Here is a 20,700-nt window from a genome sequence, read left to right as displayed (position 1 = left end):
TGTGTTTTAACCACCTGTAATTGGCAAATAAAAATGTAATTATTAAATTCAGTTGACGATTCTTAAATTTAAAAATTGTAAACATTGAAAGCTCTCCACTTTTAATGTATTTTAATCACGTAGAGTTTTGACGAAGATGATACTACAAGCTGTCGTGTTTGGGGGTCTGTAGCGGTATGTTATGGACGTGTGAACTGAATTTTAATTTTTTTATATGGTATGTACTTAAAGAAGCGCTACATAAGCAAGCAATATTTAACATAAATGTTATAGAACTCTGTTAATAATCAGTAGGTAGATCAAAAGGGTAAGTACCTTCGATCAACACGGAAGGGATGCGGCATTCGCACTATTTCCCCTCTGTCTAGGTACAAGATCAACTGATCTAGCGCGGGTAATAAAACTAGTTGCGCTCGGATTTTTAACTAGACCGAGTCCAGACGCGCGAGTGAACACAGCAGCAGAAAAAATGCCTAATTGCTCGGTTTTTTGTTGTAAAAAGAGATCGGGGACATCAAATTCACAAAAAGAAGGTGTTACATTTCACACATCATATTTTTTTTACATGTCATACGTTTAATTATATTTAAACACAATTATTATATTTTTAACCGCCTTCAAAAAAAAAAGGAGGTTCTCAGTTTGACCCGTATGTATGTATATATGTATGTATGTATGTATGTATGTATGTATGTATGTATATTTGTTCGCGATTATCTCGCGTTTGGCTGAACCGATTTTGATGCGGTTTTCAGAAAAGTGTTTGTTACATTCTGGAGAAGGTTTTAGTATACATAGATCTGAGCTGATGCTGAACCCTGGCTGTACCTAGTGGAACTCAGGTTTGGTGCAACATAGGCCCACGCTGTTTTAGTCATCCGACACGCCTTGATGAGCACTTGGGAGAGCAGTACCCAAGATAGAGCTGATGCTGAACCCTGGACGTACCTAGTGGAACTCAGGTTTGGTGCAACATAGGCCCACGCTGTTTTGGTCATCCGACGCGTCTTGATGAGCACTTGGAAGAGCAGTACCCAAGATAGAGCTGATGCTGAACCCTGGATGTACCTAGTGGAACTCAGGTTTGGTGCAACATAGGCCCACGCTGTTTTGGTCATCCGACGCGTCTTGATGAGCACTTGGCAGAGCAGTACCCAAGATAGAGCTGATGCTGAACCCTGGCTGTACCTAGTGGAACTCAGGTTTGGTGCAATATAGGCCCACGCTGTTTTGGTCATCCGACACGCCTTGATGAGCACTTGGGAGAGCAGTACCCAAGATAGAGCTGATGCTGAACCCTGGATGTACGTAGTGGAACTCAGGTTTGGTGCAACATAGGCCCACGCTGTTTTGGTCATCCGACACGCCTTGATGAGCACTTGGGAGAGCAGTACCCAAGATAGAGCTGATGCTGAACCCTGGATGTACGTAGTGGAACTCAGGTTTGGTGCAACATAGGCCCACGCTGTTTTGGTCATCCGACGCGTCTTGATGAGCACTTGAAAGAGCAGTACCCAAGATAGAGTTGATGCTGAACTCTGGCTGTACCTAGTGGAACTCAGGTTTGGTGCAACATAGGCCCACGCTATTTTGGTCATCTGTCACATCTTGATGAGCACTTGGGAGAGTAGTGCCCAAGATGGAGCTGATGCTGAACTCTGGATGTACCTAGTGGAACTCAGGTTTAGGTCAGGTCAGGTTAGGCAGTGGGAGTAGGGGCAATATTAATACAAATCGTTTAGCACCGAAACGTCATCTTATGTTTTGTCGCGATTATCATCGAGTTAGGCCATCAGTTCAGCAACATTAGTAGGTAAGCAGTTACTTCCTAGCCCAAAACTAAATGGAGATCCTAACAAACAAGTATTTTAGCCCAAAACCTAAAATAAATGAAGTACCTATCACTAAAAATTAAAAATTAAATTAAATTTGTAAATAAAAAAGAATAAAAAAATTAAAAATAAACAAAAAGAAAACCAAAACAAAATAACTTAATACTAAATTACACTAAAACTAAATGGAGAGCCTAATAAACTAGTAGTTTAGCCCAAAACCTATAATAAATGATTGACCTATCACTAAAAAGTAAAAAATAAAATAAAATAAATAAAAAATAATAAAAAACTTAAAAATAACCAAAAAGAAAACCAAAACAAAATAACTTCATATAAATTCTTTTTTTAAAAAAAGGGAACCGCCTTCAAAAACCAACCCACTGAAAAGCATAAAATAATTTTTATATGGTACCCCTATACATGTCCAGTCCCTATATCCCGTCGTAAAGCAAATTTCTGCTAAAAAGTAATTAATACCTAATAACAAGAAAATTAATAATCATCCGGGTAATTACTTAGTTTTTGAAGGCGGTGCCAAACGAACAAAAACATTCTTTGCTACCAATCAGAAAAAAAAATACGAGTATGTATGTAGTACCTACAAGAACTAAATTAATGAGTAAACTAAGTATGTATTTATAATGCAAGTACGTGCAGCGTTCTTCGTTGTCTAAAATATCGGTTCTCTAAAATTTTGGTTTGGCACCGACTTCAAAAACGAAGTAATTACCCGGATGATTATTAATTTTCTTGTTATTAGGTATTAATTACTTTTTAGCAGAAATTTGCTTTACGACGGGATATAGGGACTGGACATGTATAGGGGTACCATATAAAAATTATTTTATGCTTTTCAGTGGGTTGGTTTTTGAAGGCGGTTCCCTTTTTTTAAAAAAAGAATTTATATGAAGTTATTTTGTTTTGGTTTTCTTTTTGGTTATTTTTAATAGTCTCATGTAATTGCTGGATTTATCGATTTTTGTCGCCCAGTACAAATTGCGGATCGGTCGAGCAACAAATCCGACTTCTCATCTCTTGACGAAAATGTGTTAGTGTGCGTGTTGTGACACTTGTGACTCGTCCGTACACAAAAACAGATCGAGGTGTGCAAGATTTGTCTGTGTAGGGTGTCATTTTCTATGTATTTGTGTCGTCATTACAGATTGGATTTTGTATGCAAGTGTGTGAGAAGTGCGACTGTGTGCACGTTCCCCCCCGCGAAAAATGGCAGAATGATTTGAATGTCAAGATATCGCTTGGGCCTATCCCTTCCGACCTGTCGGAAGCCCGTGTTGATCGAAGGTAAGTACTAATTAGTGCCCTGATTGCTGCTGGTTGTAAAGTGTTAACAATAATACCCGATCGCGCTTGACCAATTTTTTACGACGATATCGTCGAAATCATGCTTGATTTGTAGCCCATCAATATACCGGTTTGCGGGATAAATTTATTCGAGCACAATGTAGTTTAAGAACCAGGTCCATCGACACTATGACGCCGATTGCATAAATACGGTAAGGTCCGACCTTATACGAGGAAGTTGTCCAGTAACGACCAATTTGCCTCGGGAGACAGCACTCGTCGCGTTTTTTCTCCCGGCCCAACCTTCCTTAATGAGCAGAGAAACGCGCACCGCGCTCTAACTTCTATGCAAATCAAGGTATTTTCTTCGATTTTCGAAAGTTCATATTTGTGAGATCGCTAATGAATGCTGACAAATACGGTTTACGCGTTTCGTTAAGTTTTACTTTTACGTGGATGTTGCGTCGTCCGTCAGGGTAATCTATAGCGCTTAAACAAATTGATGGTGATTTGTGCTATGCACGTAAACTATAACATTTATGAAATCGTTTGGGTAAGAAATTGTTTCACCCCAGAGTATGGTTACTCCATCTTCAATTTGCGAAGCATAGGCGTGTCTTTATAAGTATCCAATACCTATGTAAATGTAAATATGAACATCTTTTGCAACACCTCTTCGCGCTAAATGATTAGATCTCATTAGAGTCATTACTTTACATACGAGTATTATAGATTGATGTCTTAATAGGTTCTTAGCTATATTAGAAAAGATGGTGTTAGACCAGATTTTATAATGTGATGTACATAAATGGAGTTGTCTTTAGACACCCGTCTCGTCTTTGAGCCATCTTCATACGTGGAATCGATTGGTATGAAATTTCTCTATGACGCTTTATTGCAATTTTCTTGGTAAACTTATTGGTATGTAACTTGGTTTACTCCTACTATTTTACTAGAAGGTCAATTATCATGATTGCACGGTGTTATTAGTCCGTTCACAGGGGTTCGAAATCGGTCTCATCTGTCCTAGATGCACTTGTCGCGTGGTAAAGTGGTCTAACCTACAATGGGCTGAAGGAAGCGGGGTAGCCTAGCTGGCCAGCGTAGGCGGGGCGGATCCAATTACGTCTCAGCAAGAACGAATTTATTGCGGCGGGCGTCTGCGTCCGCGACGCTCTCACCTTGACATGTCGCCGACGTGCCGATCTGGAGCAGATCCCCGTGCGACAGGTTTGCAAGACCTACCCAAAACGACTAAATTGGCGGGCCCATTAAGTATTAATTACCATTTGAGTACCACGTGTGCTTCTGGTGTTACGCGTAAGTATTAGGCTTCAGGTTACCGACATATCTTAATTAGGTGAATAGTGATGTACGAGGTATTTGATTATCTAATCACAGTTAATTTTATTGACTATTATTTTGTATGTAAACATAGGTGTTTACATACTTAGGTGTTCCATACCTAATTTAAATTTATGATTTTACTTTTAAATTAATAATAACTTTTTGTATTACCTACGTTGGAGAGCCTTTTCTATTTTTGCTTCATAATCTTGTTTTCTTTCATATTAAAATTCACTTGTGTAACTAAAGTTATCCTTTAACATAATTTAGGCATGACATTTTTAATAAAATGTCTATAAGTAGAGTCTGTGCAGAAAGAGAAGAGTCGTGGACTGTATATATATATACGAGTATATACTTCTACGACTCTTCTCTTTCCGAACAGACTCTACCTAATAAATTTTATTTATTAAATTGAAGACGAATTAATTTTGTAAGTTCGATTTTTATTTATCTAAGTATTATGATTTATTAATTACACTTCCATAAACATCCATTAGTAGGTAATTCTTATCCTGTGACGTTTTTGACTATCCCAAAGTTGTCTACCGATAACCTAAAATTATTATTTATATTCATGCATCAATTTCCTTTTTATCTAATAAAAGTTTGTATCATTCAACTCCCAATAACAAACGCCGATGCACTATCGTAGTAAATACGTCATCTCGTTTATATTATGCGCTTACGCATAGAGCGGAGGCTGCGGCGACGGCGGCGCTATGCCCTCGGAGGCTCGCGAGTCGCGATTCCGTCAGTCGCGTGAGATTCGTCGCGGCAGCCGGTCGGGCCCGACACTGAGCACACGCACCAACAAATCGCGGACGATATATTTTACGATCCAACTTGCGATTTTTAAGCGTCGTGAGTTTACAAGTGCATTGGACCATGTGGTTTGCGAACTTTGCCGGCGATATGTTCGAGTACGCATGACTTTGATGAGACTGTCGTGAAAAACAGCACAAATGAAGATGACTGTAAATCGCATTAGGGTGGTAGTGTTGGGGAGTCCGCGGTGCGGGAAATCGGGTTAGTATTTTGTATTACAAACGTATACAGGGTGCTTCCTGTAACAGGAGCAATAAATTAAACTAAAGGCTGTACTCCTCAAACTGATCAACATTTGTTCAGCAACTTTTAAAAATTATGAATCCTTTAGACTTCCTCTTTTTCATACAAAATAAATATTGCCGCTATTGTACGCTGACATCAGTGTGTTTGCCGTTGCTTGTCACGCTTTAAACATAACAAAATTTGCCATACATTGCGTCTTAGAATAAACTTAAAAGTGTAATAAAAATCAAAATATGAGTTATGTATTTTCAAAAGTTGTTGAACAAATGTTGGTCAGTTTGAGAGTACAGCCTACAGTTTAATTTATTGCTCCTGTTACAGGAAGCACCCTGTATGAGATTTCTATAAATGCAGGCTTTTTAATATTTATTATTTCTCACAGTCTGAGTAGGTACTCGTACAATGTAATATAAAATTTTACGAAAATGAAAACTACCTAATCGTACTTTTGTAGTTTTAATTTTCGTATACGTACATAGAAACAAATATATAAGTAAAATAAATTTAATGTCCTTAATTATAAACATAAACCCCTTAAATATCATTAAAGTGTCCAAAGGGACTCTACGTGTTGGCTTCGGCTCCTCGCACGCCTCCCAAATGTCCGGAACACCTTAAAAATATAAATAAGTACCAGCTAAGTAATTATTTTTATCATGAGTGTATAATAAAATGTGAAACCATCATTACGGCCAACAGGTTAACAGCCTTGCAAATTTGGGAAGCATTTATTATGAGAGAATACAAGAAAACGACTTTTTTGGTTAATAATGATGTCCATTTAATTAACAGACTAAAGATTGATGTCTGCATAATTAAAAATACAATTTGTTTTTTACAATGTTCCATCCTTGGATGATAAATGCAACTTTACAATTCCTGTATAATTATGTAGGTACATTTTAATATAAGTAATCCATGTAAACACAAGAGACACATAATATATGTAGGTATGTTATAGGTATTATACATTTTATTAGGTCCACAATATACATAAAGGACAATAATTCTCAATAACATACTCGTAATAATCTAATTTTTTATCACTTCTCGTTAGATATGTTGTGAGTACTTTTCACCACACCAGCTCAAAGGGTCTCTTAATTGTTCAACAACTGATTTATTTATTTATTATTCATTTATTTATATTTAATAACATTGATTTTAAATCGATTTGATTTGATTTTATTTGATATTTTACAGTTAGTATTTTCCTTGTGTTGGTGTGGTGAAAAATGTTGTTTCACTCGGTGCCAAAATTTGCTTACCTAAGCCTCGTGCCTTGAAACCCTCGCAACGCTCATTCCATTTTCGGATTCGGATTTTGGAATCTTTCGCTTGCTCGGGTATCAATATTAGCACGAGAGATCACACAACAACTTTGACCAAATTGTAAAATAAATAACTATAAATATAAATTGTGTTGACTTGAAATAAGAACATTAAAATTTCAGGACTTTTGATTTTTCTTCTGGTAGACCGAATACTTATGTGCTCATTAGCGTGATTGTATGAACGAAATTTAATAAAACGTACCTGGTCTTTTCCTTTTTGGGTCCACCTTAGCTATCGTTGATAATACTATTACTTATTCTGTGCTATCGTGTAGTAGGTAGGTAGGTACACGTCTATATAACCTTGAACTCTCGTTCGCTCATCATAGTTCGCGCGAAGTATTTTCTGTCTGCAACAGGTACCGTCAAACCGACTTTCAATCCGGAGGTCGCGGGTTTAAATCCTGGCTCGTACCAATGAGTTTTTCGGAACTTATGTACGTAATATCATTTCATATTTACCATTAGCTTTTCGGTGAAGGAAAAAATCGTGAGGAAACCTGCATACATCTGCGAAAAAACTCAAAGGTGTAATTAGGTATCTGAAGTCCCCAATCCGCATTGGGCTAGCGTGGGGATTATAGCCCAAGCCCTCTCGCGCATGAGAGGAGGCCTGTGCCCAGCAGTGGGACGTATATAGGCTCAAATTATTATTTAAATGATTACCAGGTACCTTACCTACATAATAAGCGTTCTTAAAATTCAAGGGCCGAAATTACAAAACGAGACGAACTTGAGTTTTGTAAAGACAGCCCCGAGAATTTTAAGATCTAATTTATGTATCGATTTTACCTTTAATCTTATAAAAATGTCAACTATTAACATCAATAAATTGCATATTTATTTACTTTTAAAATTGTATTACGTTTTATACACTCTATTCAAACTATCCATTATCAAAAGCCTTTGCTTATAGATCGTAATTTCATTCGTCAACAAATATCTCCGGTGTTGTTTATCAAATTCCTTCAGATGGAATGTTTCAATGTAAACGGCATTATGATAAGCTCGCCATTGTTCTCTATTATAATTTAATTAAGCATCTTATCAAAAAGCACACACTATAATAATATGATGCATTATACATTCCTGTGACAGATGGAGTTATAGACATTCCACGATTAATGATATAAGTGTTTCTAAATATTCGAACCAATCAATTTGTAGAGAATAGCACGTACGAGGGTGTATTCCCATTTGTCCCTGCCCCACGTGACCGCCGCCATACACGAGGCGGGGGTCAAATGGGAATGATTATATAAAATACGTAACGTATTCCCAGCTGTGCTCGGGAGGACAAATAGGAATACACCAGTAATATACGAGTGAAATTCTTCTTTCATCAAATAAATTGTTTTACTTAGGTATATGTTTCTTATATGGTTTAATTTCGGTTTCGTCATGTAGGTACGATGTAGGTAGGTACATCGTCCATGTCAAAGACTCTCATGAATCCAGTGTCGCCGTCTCATAGGACACGGCGTCAGCTGTCGCAAGGTAACCTACATAGCAGGACTAACATTATCACTTAATTAAGAAAAACTGTGTTAATTAGAGTAGAGGCGTTTAAAGTTGTTATTTAAATAGCTTGCATTATGATTTGCACATGAGGTGAGTGTAGATCAACGACCTCGGTTAAGCGTTAATCGGACGTTTTAGCGTTACACAACGGTTGGCGCCAGGCGACGGTGTCGGGAAATCGCGCTGACCCACCGGCGTGTAATTGCACCGCCCTAATTGCCGGCCCGGCGCGGCGCGCCCGCTGACGGCTGACGGACCGGCGTAGACGCACGCGTTTGCAATTCATTACAGAAAAGCGCTGGGCCGACATGTGAAATTGTTTTTAAAGTAGATCCTGTCTACGAGGGAGTGGCAGGGACCCGCGACCGACTAACATCGTTTAGCTCGTCCCGTAGCATAAAGCGGCGACTACGATTTAAATTATTCTCGGAGCTCATTACTGGAGCCGCCGTACGTTATTTACAGGTCATAATGTCCGTTAGTCGTTTATAATTCCATTGGTGCTTAATGCAGTTTATCCCTTATCTGGTGTCCGAATAACTAGGCCAGTCTCGAGATGATATGCCTCGCGTATGAACGGTTTTTAAATCGACCAGTTAAAACAATTAACCTGGGTCAATAAAGTATTTTATTAACGATCTGCCATGAGTTCCCTGGAAGTTGATTAAGTGTATTCGTGGGGTGAAATTTGAAAGGCACAGACAGCGACTAAAAATAAACTTGGAAATCGTTTTCGGTGTCGTGAATCTGTCGCAATGTCAATTAAGAGCGCAGATTGTGCAGCACTGTGTAGCTTGACATGCATTATGTAGACTCTACGTTTTGGTGAGATAAAATTGTAAAAATAATATCCCGCATCACACAAATAGGTATGTCACTTTAACAACTAAGATGAAAACGACGTCTGGACTGCGGCGCGTTTAAACAAATAGAAATAGGCCCCCCAATAAGCACATCTTAGGCATAAAATGTACATAAATACAGGGAATAAAATTTAAACTGACCTAGAAACATAAGCTAGCCCACAGATGTGACAATGTTATGACATATATCTCACGCGTTAAAAAATACATACTTAGAGTTTTGACCCACATTCAAACATAACCCTCCTAATCCTCCTATCTTCGCTGATCGGGTGAAAAGGGCCCTATGTAACAGCAAACTGCGCCGTCGCCGGCTTTTCATTCTCACGCTGTGATGGATCACTCCGCAGTGATGCACCGCGGTGCCGCCAACGTCTACCACTCGCGGTGCAGGCTAGCCGATGCGGCCGATTTCGCTTTGTAATAATATTAATATCGAAGTCGAAAACTGTCAATTGGACAATTTATATTGTCTATAATATATATAACATTAAATATCATATTAATAATATATTTTATAGTAGGTAGATTTTTTTTGTTACTTATGGTTTACAAGCCCCCGCAGCTCCCTATAAATATAAAGCCTTTGCCTCCTAAGTTGATAACCAGTAACATTCGGATGTCAACTACAGCTACATTACTGCGGCGGCGGCGTCTGTTAATTTCCTTAATAAAATAAATGAAGGGTTGTCACAATCGCGGCAGTACCTAAGGCGGCGGCGAATGTTACTCATATTATCAAGGAAATAGGCCAGCTGACTATCCTAGACGGAACTCTTAGTTGTGTGTGACCCGACACGCAGTGGTTTCCAGTGCACGCACGCGTCAGTACAGATACTATAGACAGGTAATGCCCTCACGTAGCCACAATTTCACGTGGAGTCGCTTTTTATGCGCCTTAATACTCGACATTAACCACAGCACCCGATGGACCCGCATCGATTTAATGTCAAACCTCTCTCTGCGAGTAAAACGAAAAAATGTTTCTGTAATTTAATATAAATAGATTTTTACTTGCAAGAGTCGAATCTCACGCTCGGAGGGCCTAGTTTTTATTATTATAAATAAATCGAAACCAGTACCAGTTTTAAAGAATTTGTTTTGCTCCAAACACCTCTTTAAGTATATGTGTATCAACTTAAACTTTTATTAATAAAACAGAGATTAAATAACACAATAAATAAATCATAAATAATCTTTAATCTTTAATAAATCTAGTTCAAAATTAGCCTAAACTTAAACAGTTTATCTACCATGCAATAACAAAAAAATTAGGTATGTGGGTAATTAATTAGGTTTGTGTTTTGTATTGTGTATGACAAAATTAATATTTTTATGAGTAAGTATACGAATCTTAGGAAAAATAATTTTTTTTGGTTTCATGTTAGCGCAATCAAGAATTAATTTGCCAGTGACAGCATAGAGGAGAGTGGAGATAAACGTAGGCAAGCTGGTATATCCTAGATGCGTATTACCTGTTCGCCGACACGCGCATCAATCGGCTCTTGATCGATGAGACTCGTAATCTATTAATTACCCTATAGATTCCTGCCGATACATCCATTGTTCCTAAGATAAAGCACCATCTATCAACCCACGTGGTGCCATGTAGCTTGATCATCGCAATTTGTCTTACGCCCTTCAACGCATTTAAATGATTTTTATATCGATATTTATAACGGATCGAAATGATTGTTTGTTTTTAATTCGTAATGGACTTCAAAGTGTTTCGATCAAATTAAACAGTCAGTTTTATCACCGAATGCGTAATCGATTCCCGGAGAAAGTGTATGCACTTAATGCGCGGGCGAAAAAAAACGAAAGGAAAATGAGAGTGTGGAATTTGGCATGTCTTTCATAAATTTCGGTTGCCGCCGGTGGTTCGGTAACATTACGTCTTTAAGAATCATAATGCCTCATTAAGAACTTCATTCTTCATGACTGCTGTTAACAACCATTCAACTTTATTGATGCGGTAACTCGGTGGGTTTATTGAATGATGTCAATCAAAGGAGGAGTACAATGTTTATTTATTTATTTTATTTTACCGTAAACAGTTTTCTGATATTGTACTTAATTACGATTACAAAGGACCGGTGATTTCCGGTTAATTGTGTAGTTTGTAAGGGCCGAATTTAGTTATGTTAAGAGAAAATATTAACTAGGGACTTACCTAGCTCAGAGCGTTTCTTTAGTATATACATATACCTACAAATAAACAACATAATGATTGCAATCTTTATTTGATTGTCAACGCATTCATGCTTTAGATTACCTAATAAAAAAATCCAATGCAGAAGTCGCAATGCAGGTCTCCCCTCAGAAGTCGCAATCGAGACGAAGAACGTTTGGTCAAGTTACCTTAATCGGGTGCCCTAGAATGTGTTATGAATGCATTCCACCCAAGTCCATTGTCATGCGACGTGCAGTTGCATAAGGCTGCGTAGACGTTGGGTAATCGTTTTGGACCTAGAGTCAGACTAAAATGGAAGCGGCGATAACCCCCCTGGGGTAATACCGCCTTTGATGATAAAACTGCGCCTGGAATAATAAACAGCATTTGTTAGCGAGGGAAGGTAAATAAGAAATTACGCTGCATAAGATTTAATGCAGACAACTAGTCTTTCATCAACTATCAGATCTGAGCATAGTAATTCAAACAAGAAAGTGCATCAGAACATAAATTTCCATCAGTCATGCAGTAGAAACTCGTATAATTATTATTATCCATCAAAGGGTCAAGTACCTATCTTCATTATTCCGCGCCCGTCGAGTCGTGGCTAGTGTAATGAACTTTTTGAATAGGTTCTACAGCTCCTTTAGAGGTGGCAGGATTCCCTCGTCGTTTTGTAGGTAGCTGTCGGCGAGGGCTTTCTCCAAAATTGCATCGTCACTGTTGTTGATAACTGTTTGTATTGTATACGTCCCTTGGATCGAAATACCGGGAGTGGAATGAAAAGACTAATCAATGCTTATAGCGCTTCTGATAGAAAGTTAGGAGGAACGACCTTAGGTCATTGTTAGCTTTATTACCAGGGTCATGAGTCTGGTAACTTCGTGTCTATAAAAGGTGTATAGGTTGATGTATCAATTACATCATAATTGAACGGTATAATAAGATAAGTTATTTGTTTGTTGCAGCGGTCGTCGTGCGTTATCTAACCAAGCGGTACATAGGTGAATACAGCTCTACAGGAGGTGAGTGAATGTTTACAATCAAATTACCGACATCATCATAGATAATTATCAGAGGCCATTTCGTTTATGATGGTGAGAATATTATATGCAAAATTACGAGTTATTGTTACAAGCAATTGACGTCAATTTGCGCGCTGTCGAGTGCAACTTTAAATTGAAATGTCTCCTTCCTTCCGACCTTAAACGAATGGCAAGTGTCGTGTTTTGCGTCACTGGCGGTGGCGTGGCGCTTCGAAGTAAATTAAAATGTTAAGGAAATTGAATTTAATATTCATTGCTAGTAACTCAGCGAAAGCCTCTTAAAAGAACATAATTTAGTATTTATCGTCCACTCGCATTCCACTGCCTATATTAAGATAAACAAGGTAACAATGTCGCTGTTCGTTTAGGGTATGACTATGCCTATAGCGACTGGCCGAACAATCCATTATACCATAATTATTGTCGGTAATGTTATAGCAAATTACAGTGCGCTGATAATTATGATAGCTATCGAAATTTAATATTGTCAGGTTGCTCCTCTAATTTCAATTTTTTTACTATTGATACAGTTTATCTACCGTATTTTTTGTCTTTGAAATATTTTTCTATTTTTGTAAGTATCTGCCTAAGTCAATCATTTATCACGCCTTTACCATTAACAGAATTTGTTACACAATTGAATAGACTTGCTATTAAGTATTTAACTATTTTTACTGTTAATAAATATTGTACCTACGTTTTAAATCCTTCTAGGTATCCAATAAAATAAATCACCTTGGATTCCTAGCTTCAAAGGATACTAATTGATGCTTAGTTTTAGTGGTGGCTATTAGCTGGGAATACCCAACAAATGTATTGTTTGGTTTCAGATTTTCTTTATCAGCACCGAGTCGCGTTCGACGGCGCGGTATCTGAAGTCGAGATTATGGACACTTCTAACTGTGCAGTAAGTAAATTGATAAAGTTAATTATTTTGCTGTTCAACTTTATTACCTTCGACGTTAATCTGTAGGTGGTGAACAATAAAGATTTAAGTGGCAACAGTATTGTAAATGAAGCCGGAAAGGCCGAGATTCATTTAGCGGTAGACAATGGCGATGTTTATCTGCTGGGTAGCGGGAGGCTGATGCTCGTACAATTTAATTAGACAAAGTTTATGGGTCTTGTATCGGCTATCAGATGCGATCGCGGCGGCCGCGGTCGCCTCCAGCGGAATACCGCCTATCTCAAAAACAGACCGCGAAACGAATTATTGCGTAAGCTGGTAAAGTTCTTATATGCTTATTTTTATTATTTAGACATTGTTTGTTTTTAGTCGGCTGGCTTCGAAGAAAGCTTAGTGCCTTTTGATTTACTTTCTAGAGATCTTTGGGCAATTTGCCGCACGCTACATTAAATATATCGTAAACAAGTAAAGGGTTTAAAAAAAAATCTCTAAAAATTCAACTCGAGATGTTGCGATGATACGAATATGTAAGTAGTTACTTCTTCATTTTAGGATAGCGAAATACACTTCCTTCACTCCTAACTGCATAAGTCCAGTTCCAGTGGGATTAGTGTTCTATGAACGCCCCGCCACTGTGCACTGCTACAAACGTATACAAAAACTGTCCTATGCCAGATGTAGTTGTATTAGGTGGGTATATACGTTTTTTGATACATTTATAAACATCATCTGAAGTTGATGATTTGAAGGGGCCAGTAACCTCGATTACCTACCTTATGTTTTGCGTGTCGATATTTCTGCGCAGTTGCTTGCTACAGTTGATATTTCAGTGGCACGTACTGGAATAGTCATCAACTCAAAACAAGAAAACACCAATGTGTGGTTTAAAAATACTTCTTTTGTTTACAAGCGTGGATGCAGGAGGTCGAAAATTCAATAACGGAACTGTTAAAAAAATGTTTCAATGTTTTGAATTGCGTAATGGATTATAAAGCGGCGGCCCCATTGCGCCCCGCAGAGACACTTGTGTCTTGACTGCATTATAGAGCGCCGATACATTTCTTTAATAGATTACGCTCAATCTTGGCTTTTGTTAATGGAATTGAATCTGAATTTCCGGAATTTGTGCCCAAAACCTTTATCAGCACCGCTACTTTTAATTAAGCGGCGACATGTCATGACACCGTTGTAATAGGCGCCAGCGTTCAAATTAATCTGTCTTGAGAAATACATCTTATTAAGGCAAACATTTTGAGTGGCTTGAATATTTAATCAAACCAAACTTATACCACGCTTTAGGTATGATTTTCAACTGGAAGCGTGGCCTTGTTTATTTTAGATTGTTATTCTTGAAATTCATGTCTCTGGAATTTGGTTTATGCAAATACATAATAACTGGGTAGGTATATTTGAACTGACTAGGTCTTAACTTCTACCTTAGGTCACGAGCTTTTAAAATTAGGTACGCAATTCTTCCACACACCATAACAAAAAAAACCTAGCATATCTACTGACCCCTTGGGTAGAGTCTTGAACAGATAGATAAATTTACTGCATCATTTCATTCGCGACTGGTCCAAATCTCAGAGGTCCAAATACTTAATCTGTCAGCTCCCAGCGGCTCATATTTGAGCCAGAACGCTTATGGGTGACGTCATATCGTGGGATTCGACAGGGAGATTATGCGTTAACCCTTCACTAAACATATTCGGGTTGAATAAGTACCTAGGTATCTAACAGGAGTCCTACATACAACGGACTGTGACGGTACTTATTTTTTCACGTGCTTAAACATAACATACCTACTGTCAGGGTTGGGCAAAATACTGGCTTCCACGTATTTGAAATACAAATTACAAAATACATTTTTAAAAGTATTTGAAATACAAAATACAAATTACAGTGTTTAAAATAATGTATTTCAATTACAAAATATACCTTTATTATTTTTTTTGTTTAGCATTTAGTTTTAACGTTAACGAATATCCTTTCATATAAACTTATAGGGTCATTGCGCTAGTTTTCGTCCAGCTCTAGTTTACGTCCACTTGACGAAATTTGAATATATATACCTACATTCCTGCACAAATTTGGACTGATTTCAATCATTATGTCTAAGGCGTCTAAGCAATATATCTGTCTACATATAACAATGATATTTCGCAAAAAGGAAGCGCTGGTGGCCTAGCGGTAAGAGCGTGCGACTTGCAATCCGGAGGTCGCGAGTTCGAACCCCGGCTCGAACCAATGAGTTTTTCGGAACTATGTACGAAATATCATTTCATATTTACCAGTCGCTTTTCGGTGAAGGAAAACATCGTGAGGAAACCGGACTAATTCCAATTACGGCCCTAGTTTACCCTCTGGGTTGGAAGGTCAGATGGCAGTCGCTATCGTAAAAACTAGTGCCAACGCCAATTACTGGGATTAGTTTCCAAGCGGACCCCAGGCTCCCATGAGCCGTGGCAAAATGCCGGGACAACGCGAGGAAGATGAAGATTTCGCAAAAAGTAGTAAATTAAAAATGAAATATATATTTGATAATCCGTCAAGTCGTCGAAAATTAGTGCATGGACGGAAACTACTGCAATGACCCTATCCCCTAGATTTAAACGAAAAGTTCCACGCAGAAGTTGACCTAATATAGATCCAGTATCCAGCCAATGAAAATTGTATCTCGGCTGGATCGGAGGTTCGCGGTCGGCTCACAGCTTGTGCGAGAGATTAGACATTTTAGGATTATAGAATTTAATAAAATGTATTTATAGAAATGTATTTTGAAGCTTGAAGTATTTGAAATACAAAATACTAAATACATGTGAGTGCAGTATTTGAAATACCAAATACAAAATACTTTTGAGGTAGTATTTGAAATACAAATACAAAATACTAATTTGTATTTCAAATACATGTAATTGAAATACTGCCCAACCCTGCCTACTGTTCAATAGGTACTATGGATCAATATATATTTTCCTCTTCTTGGGCATTGCTAATGTTGTATATGTAATATTCTTCTCCTCTTGGCGTGAAGGCAAGCTTCACGCCATCAATACCTATGGAATCTCTGTTTCCCAGATTCGTGGCTGCCTGGCGGAGCACGTGCGATGGGGCGACGCGTTCGCCGTGGTGTATTCAGTGTGCGAGCGGCGGTCCTTCGTGGCGGCCGCCGAGCTGCTATCGCTCCTGGAGCGCACCCGGCTGCCGGGCTGCGCGGCCGTCACCCTCTTGGGGAACAAGAGAGACCTCGAACACGCTAGGTGAGAGAGGATAAAGCAGCAGTCACTAGAGGTTACTGAACTTACACTCATGACACAGGTCGTGGAAATAGCCTATAGTCAGATCACTAACAGGCAACTTTTTCGGCGATGCACATTCAGGAATCTCCACGATGCTTTCTTTGTTCAGTAAGCTTTGAAGTTATAGTATTAAGTTATGTTTCGGAATTATTGGTAGTTATATTACACTGCATGGCTGCCTGGAACCATTATGGTAAGAGCCAGTATTTATTTAACCCAAGAGCTCCGGTTTCCAATGTGCGCACAGTGCCTAAATCGAAATAAGTGAAAATTTTTGCTAATTCTTCAAGATTATTTTAACATGTGGTCGAACTAAAGGTCATAATTGTCATAAACTTAGAGTAGGTATAACCATTCCACTTCTGTCGTTTTCGATAATGAGGTTTGACTCAAGTTTTGTTGGTAGGGAGGTCCATGCGGAGGAGGGTCAGGAGCTGTCGCTGCGGTTCGGGTGCCAGTTCTACGAGGTGTCTGCGGCGGAGTCGTGCGCGGGCGCGGCGCTCGCCTTCCACGCGCTGCTGCGCGAGGCGCGCGCGCTCGCGCTGCTGCTGCCCTCGCCTCGGCGCAAGCTCGCCGCCTATTCGGTTTCTAAAGTAAGTATTATGATGAGATGTGTTGTTGGCAGCATGGCGTTCACTCTTTACGCGCGGCTGCGTACTCGTTTTACTCCTGCCTTCATTCCGGCTGCCTATACTGAGAGTCTACCGCGAAAATCGAAATTTCATGATCCACCTTTAAAGAAAGCCCTTTTGTATTATTTTAAACGTAAGGAGAGGCAAATAAACGAACGAACGAAGTGGTTCGCTGTAGGTAGGTAGGTTAAAATGTGGAATAAATGTAAAGTACATAGGCATGCAGACGTAGAAACTTAAGTAGTTTTATTTTGATTAAATTATGAATAGGTATATATTATTTTAACCTAATAACTTTTTTCTTTTAACAGGTAATCGGCACAATATTCGGCAAAAATAGCAAAAGTGTGCGAAAGAAAAGGCCGTCACTCAGCATTTAAACTAAGATTAATGTTTCATACACATATTTATTACTTAAGCCATGGAGACTGCTTCGTTTGTAAATAAAATAAGACATCTATTTAATAATATGTCAGTTGATGGCAATGTTTTCCTTAGAAATGTTTTAGGAGTATTTGAAAATCTTATTAACCTGGCTGTCGTGGTCGCAATCCGCAAATATAAGAATTAGAAATTTGATCCTTACCTATTTCTGTCAGATTAATCAGATATTACAAAGAAATATGAATACGTTCCCTAGTTTTTAAGAAAAACAACGTAACTGAGTCTTGTATTTTTTTTAATCGCGAGCTTCGACCTTTGAACAACGTTGGCCAAGCAGGTTTGTAGCTGCACTAACGTATCTGCACTTATCAAAGATCTTATCTTATTAAGAAAGGGTCTATATTTGTTTATTTCGCATAACTGATATGTTGGTAGGCTTCCCCCTTCATTAAACGTGTAAGACAAGTACGTCAACGTTAAACTCAATCATTATGCTCTTGCAAGAAATTATTCTCTGGAATTACTATAATTTTTACATTCATGATTTACGCTGCCGTTTTCACAAATAGCCATGTTTATAATGCATCACTGACAGAGTTTTTTGGACATCTAGTATGTTTATTAAAAAATCGGATTGAAGATTTAAAGAGTACTTTTACGTATATTATTACTGAACTCTCCCCGGACACTTGATGCTGCTGGGATATAATTTTGGCAGATGGGCGACCTCATTGTGTCATTTTAAACCTGTCCGGCAGGATCTACGTTTGTGAAAAGAAAAGTATCTATTTTCTTGTTGAAGTTGCAAGAATGCTGGGCAGGTTGGTAAATAGTTCCATTATAGTGACTCGAGACTTGAGATGTGCCTTAATGATGATTGGTTTAAAACTCGTCAATCTAAACTATAAAATCATGTTTTTTTGTAGTACCTGATACACCTTTACTTTGTTAACGAGCTCAGTATTCTCAATAAGTAGTTTTGTAATTTTATTGTAGGTAGCAGATGAAAGTAATTTTCTCCAGATTTATAAGATAACTGTTGAAGAGTATAAGTGAAAATTTGAAAAATAGAATGTTTTTAATTTTCGTGGTGTGCCATATTTTAAAGCATCTCAGCCGTATAACCTCTTTACGTTTAATACAAATTACAATTGTAAATTGTATTGAGAGTATTGAGCCTGGCTTTCTAGGGGTGCGGGTCGTGTGGATCGAGCGTGACTCGCAGGGCCCGATTACGGTACCCTACAATAGGTGTAATTGAGGCACTACAGGAACATATAAACTTATATCTGAGGTCACGAACGCTCGATACATTAAGCGTTGCTATTTGTGAAAATGTAATTTAGCGAGAAAATATTTCAAGCTGTATGAATATTTCTGTCAATATTAGGTAACATACTATTTGTTCATCTTATTGTTGTCTATCGTTAGGTACTTTCTGTGGTAGGTACTCTGCAAATACGTTGATTTATCGATAGCGCAGCAACACAACAGCAGCGCTGCTGCGTCAAGTTCTGGTATTACTGATTCTTACGAACGTGCGATGTTAAACAAGAATTATGGGCGTCAGATTGGTAACATCACATATGTATGGTACATTGACATGTATATATCTCAGGACTAGCCTTACGGGCAATAAGAATGGAGCATGAATGGGGGCCAGTACAGCGGTGTGAAAACGCTGCAACGCGATTGGTTGATGAGTTCGCATCACGCGCGCTCGAACCCACGATTGGTCGCAACTAGTTGCGTTAGATTACACGATTGGCTCGAATTCGTGAGTGACACCGCTGAACTAGTAGCATTTTTAGTGCATGTAAGGCCAGACCTGAGATATAAGTCAATGGTATTCTACCTATACATTTGTAGGCATTTTGTAGGTGGCCGAATTGCCACCGTTAGCGCCTAAATGATGCAGAATTGCAGATGTCTCTACTACACCATATTCTTTTGATCGAATTTGCACTTAGATACACATTTTTGGGGTTAAGTTTTCAGTTAAAAAATTAATCTTGTATGTGATGTTACACAGCAACGAGAAAAATAATGTAATAAGAAAACCAGTGACTACCTACTGTGAGTAGTACATGCTGGTACATGCTCAAATCCTGCACAAGTACTTCAACACGCTCAAGCTACATGCTCCATATATGTATAAAGAATGCATGGTCCTTGTAATAATCGCCTTTTACTAAATATGTTAGTATACCATGTAAATAAAGTCAGTATTCCTTGTAAATAATTCATATACCTACCTAATAATGTAACTATATTTAATACACCTCGCACTAGAGATACGACTGACTCAACAAATTGTAAATATTGATGTTGAAAGTTCATGTTAGCCTTTAGATATAACATTTACAGTAAAATAATAAAACTCTAGAGTAAAATAAATACTTGTTTTATTTGTAGAATCGAGCCCTTATTATATACTCGTACTTGTCTTATGAAAATTATTTGCTTAAGTTTGCTTGCTCGATGTAAAGTACAGTGTTTAACACATTCACTGCCCCCGACGCACATGTGCGTCCGCCGTCATACAAGTTTGTTCCTAGGCCACGCCCCCTGGCAGTGAATGCGTTAATATTGTTGACAAACAATAGTATACTTACTCGTAGGTATTATTGTATTTTTTTTAATATCACCTAACCAATTGAAACCAAATCAATAGTTGACGCCAAGAGTCATATTTTCCAGTTATTGATAGGCTGGTACTTGAATTTATCATCGAAGATAATACCTTGATAATACGCAAGTCAACGTTTTCCTCCTTCACTTGCTATTAATTATTTATTGTTTGGCACATTATAGTCATTAGGCAAGTTTTGCGATTGAATATGTTCAACAAACAATTGAACAAGAATCAAAAAATCAAACACATGTCCCCCAACCCATAGTATGAGCGTATGAGTATTGCAGTGCCCTAGCCCTAGTAGCGAAGTTCAGTGGCGGGCCTGGAGCCGCATTCGACTCAACAAAA

General features: G+C 38.3%; 2 protein-coding genes across 2 annotated transcripts in view; both read left to right on the top strand.

Annotated features, from left to right (window-relative positions):
* The window catches only part of LOC134649460 (tRNA-specific adenosine deaminase 1), a 31,499-nt gene extending 22,286 nt beyond the window's left edge, over window positions 1-9,213 (top strand). Inside the window, exon 3 of the mRNA XM_063504217.1 lies at window positions 8,763-9,213. Coding sequence (XP_063360287.1) covers window positions 8,763-8,786 — 24 coding nt within the window. The 3' untranslated portion in view covers window positions 8,787-9,213. The remainder of the gene's footprint in view (window positions 1-8,762) is intronic.
* Window positions 5,254-17,906, top strand: LOC134649462 (ras-related and estrogen-regulated growth inhibitor-like protein). Its single transcript, XM_063504218.1, has 6 exons — window positions 5,254-5,513; window positions 12,418-12,474; window positions 13,326-13,402; window positions 16,481-16,662; window positions 17,108-17,294; window positions 17,645-17,906. The coding sequence occupies exons 1-6, from the start codon at window positions 5,450-5,452 to the stop codon at window positions 17,711-17,713; spliced, it is 636 nt and encodes a 211-aa protein (XP_063360288.1). The 5' UTR covers window positions 5,254-5,449; the 3' UTR covers window positions 17,714-17,906.
* Window positions 17,907-20,700: the final 2,794 nt, after the last annotated feature.

This window comes from Cydia amplana, chromosome 7 (genome assembly GCF_948474715.1).
Source record: "Cydia amplana chromosome 7, ilCydAmpl1.1, whole genome shotgun sequence".
Taxonomy (NCBI): Eukaryota; Metazoa; Arthropoda; class Insecta; order Lepidoptera; family Tortricidae; genus Cydia; species Cydia amplana.
This window is presented reverse-complemented; position numbering and strand designations above follow the sequence as displayed.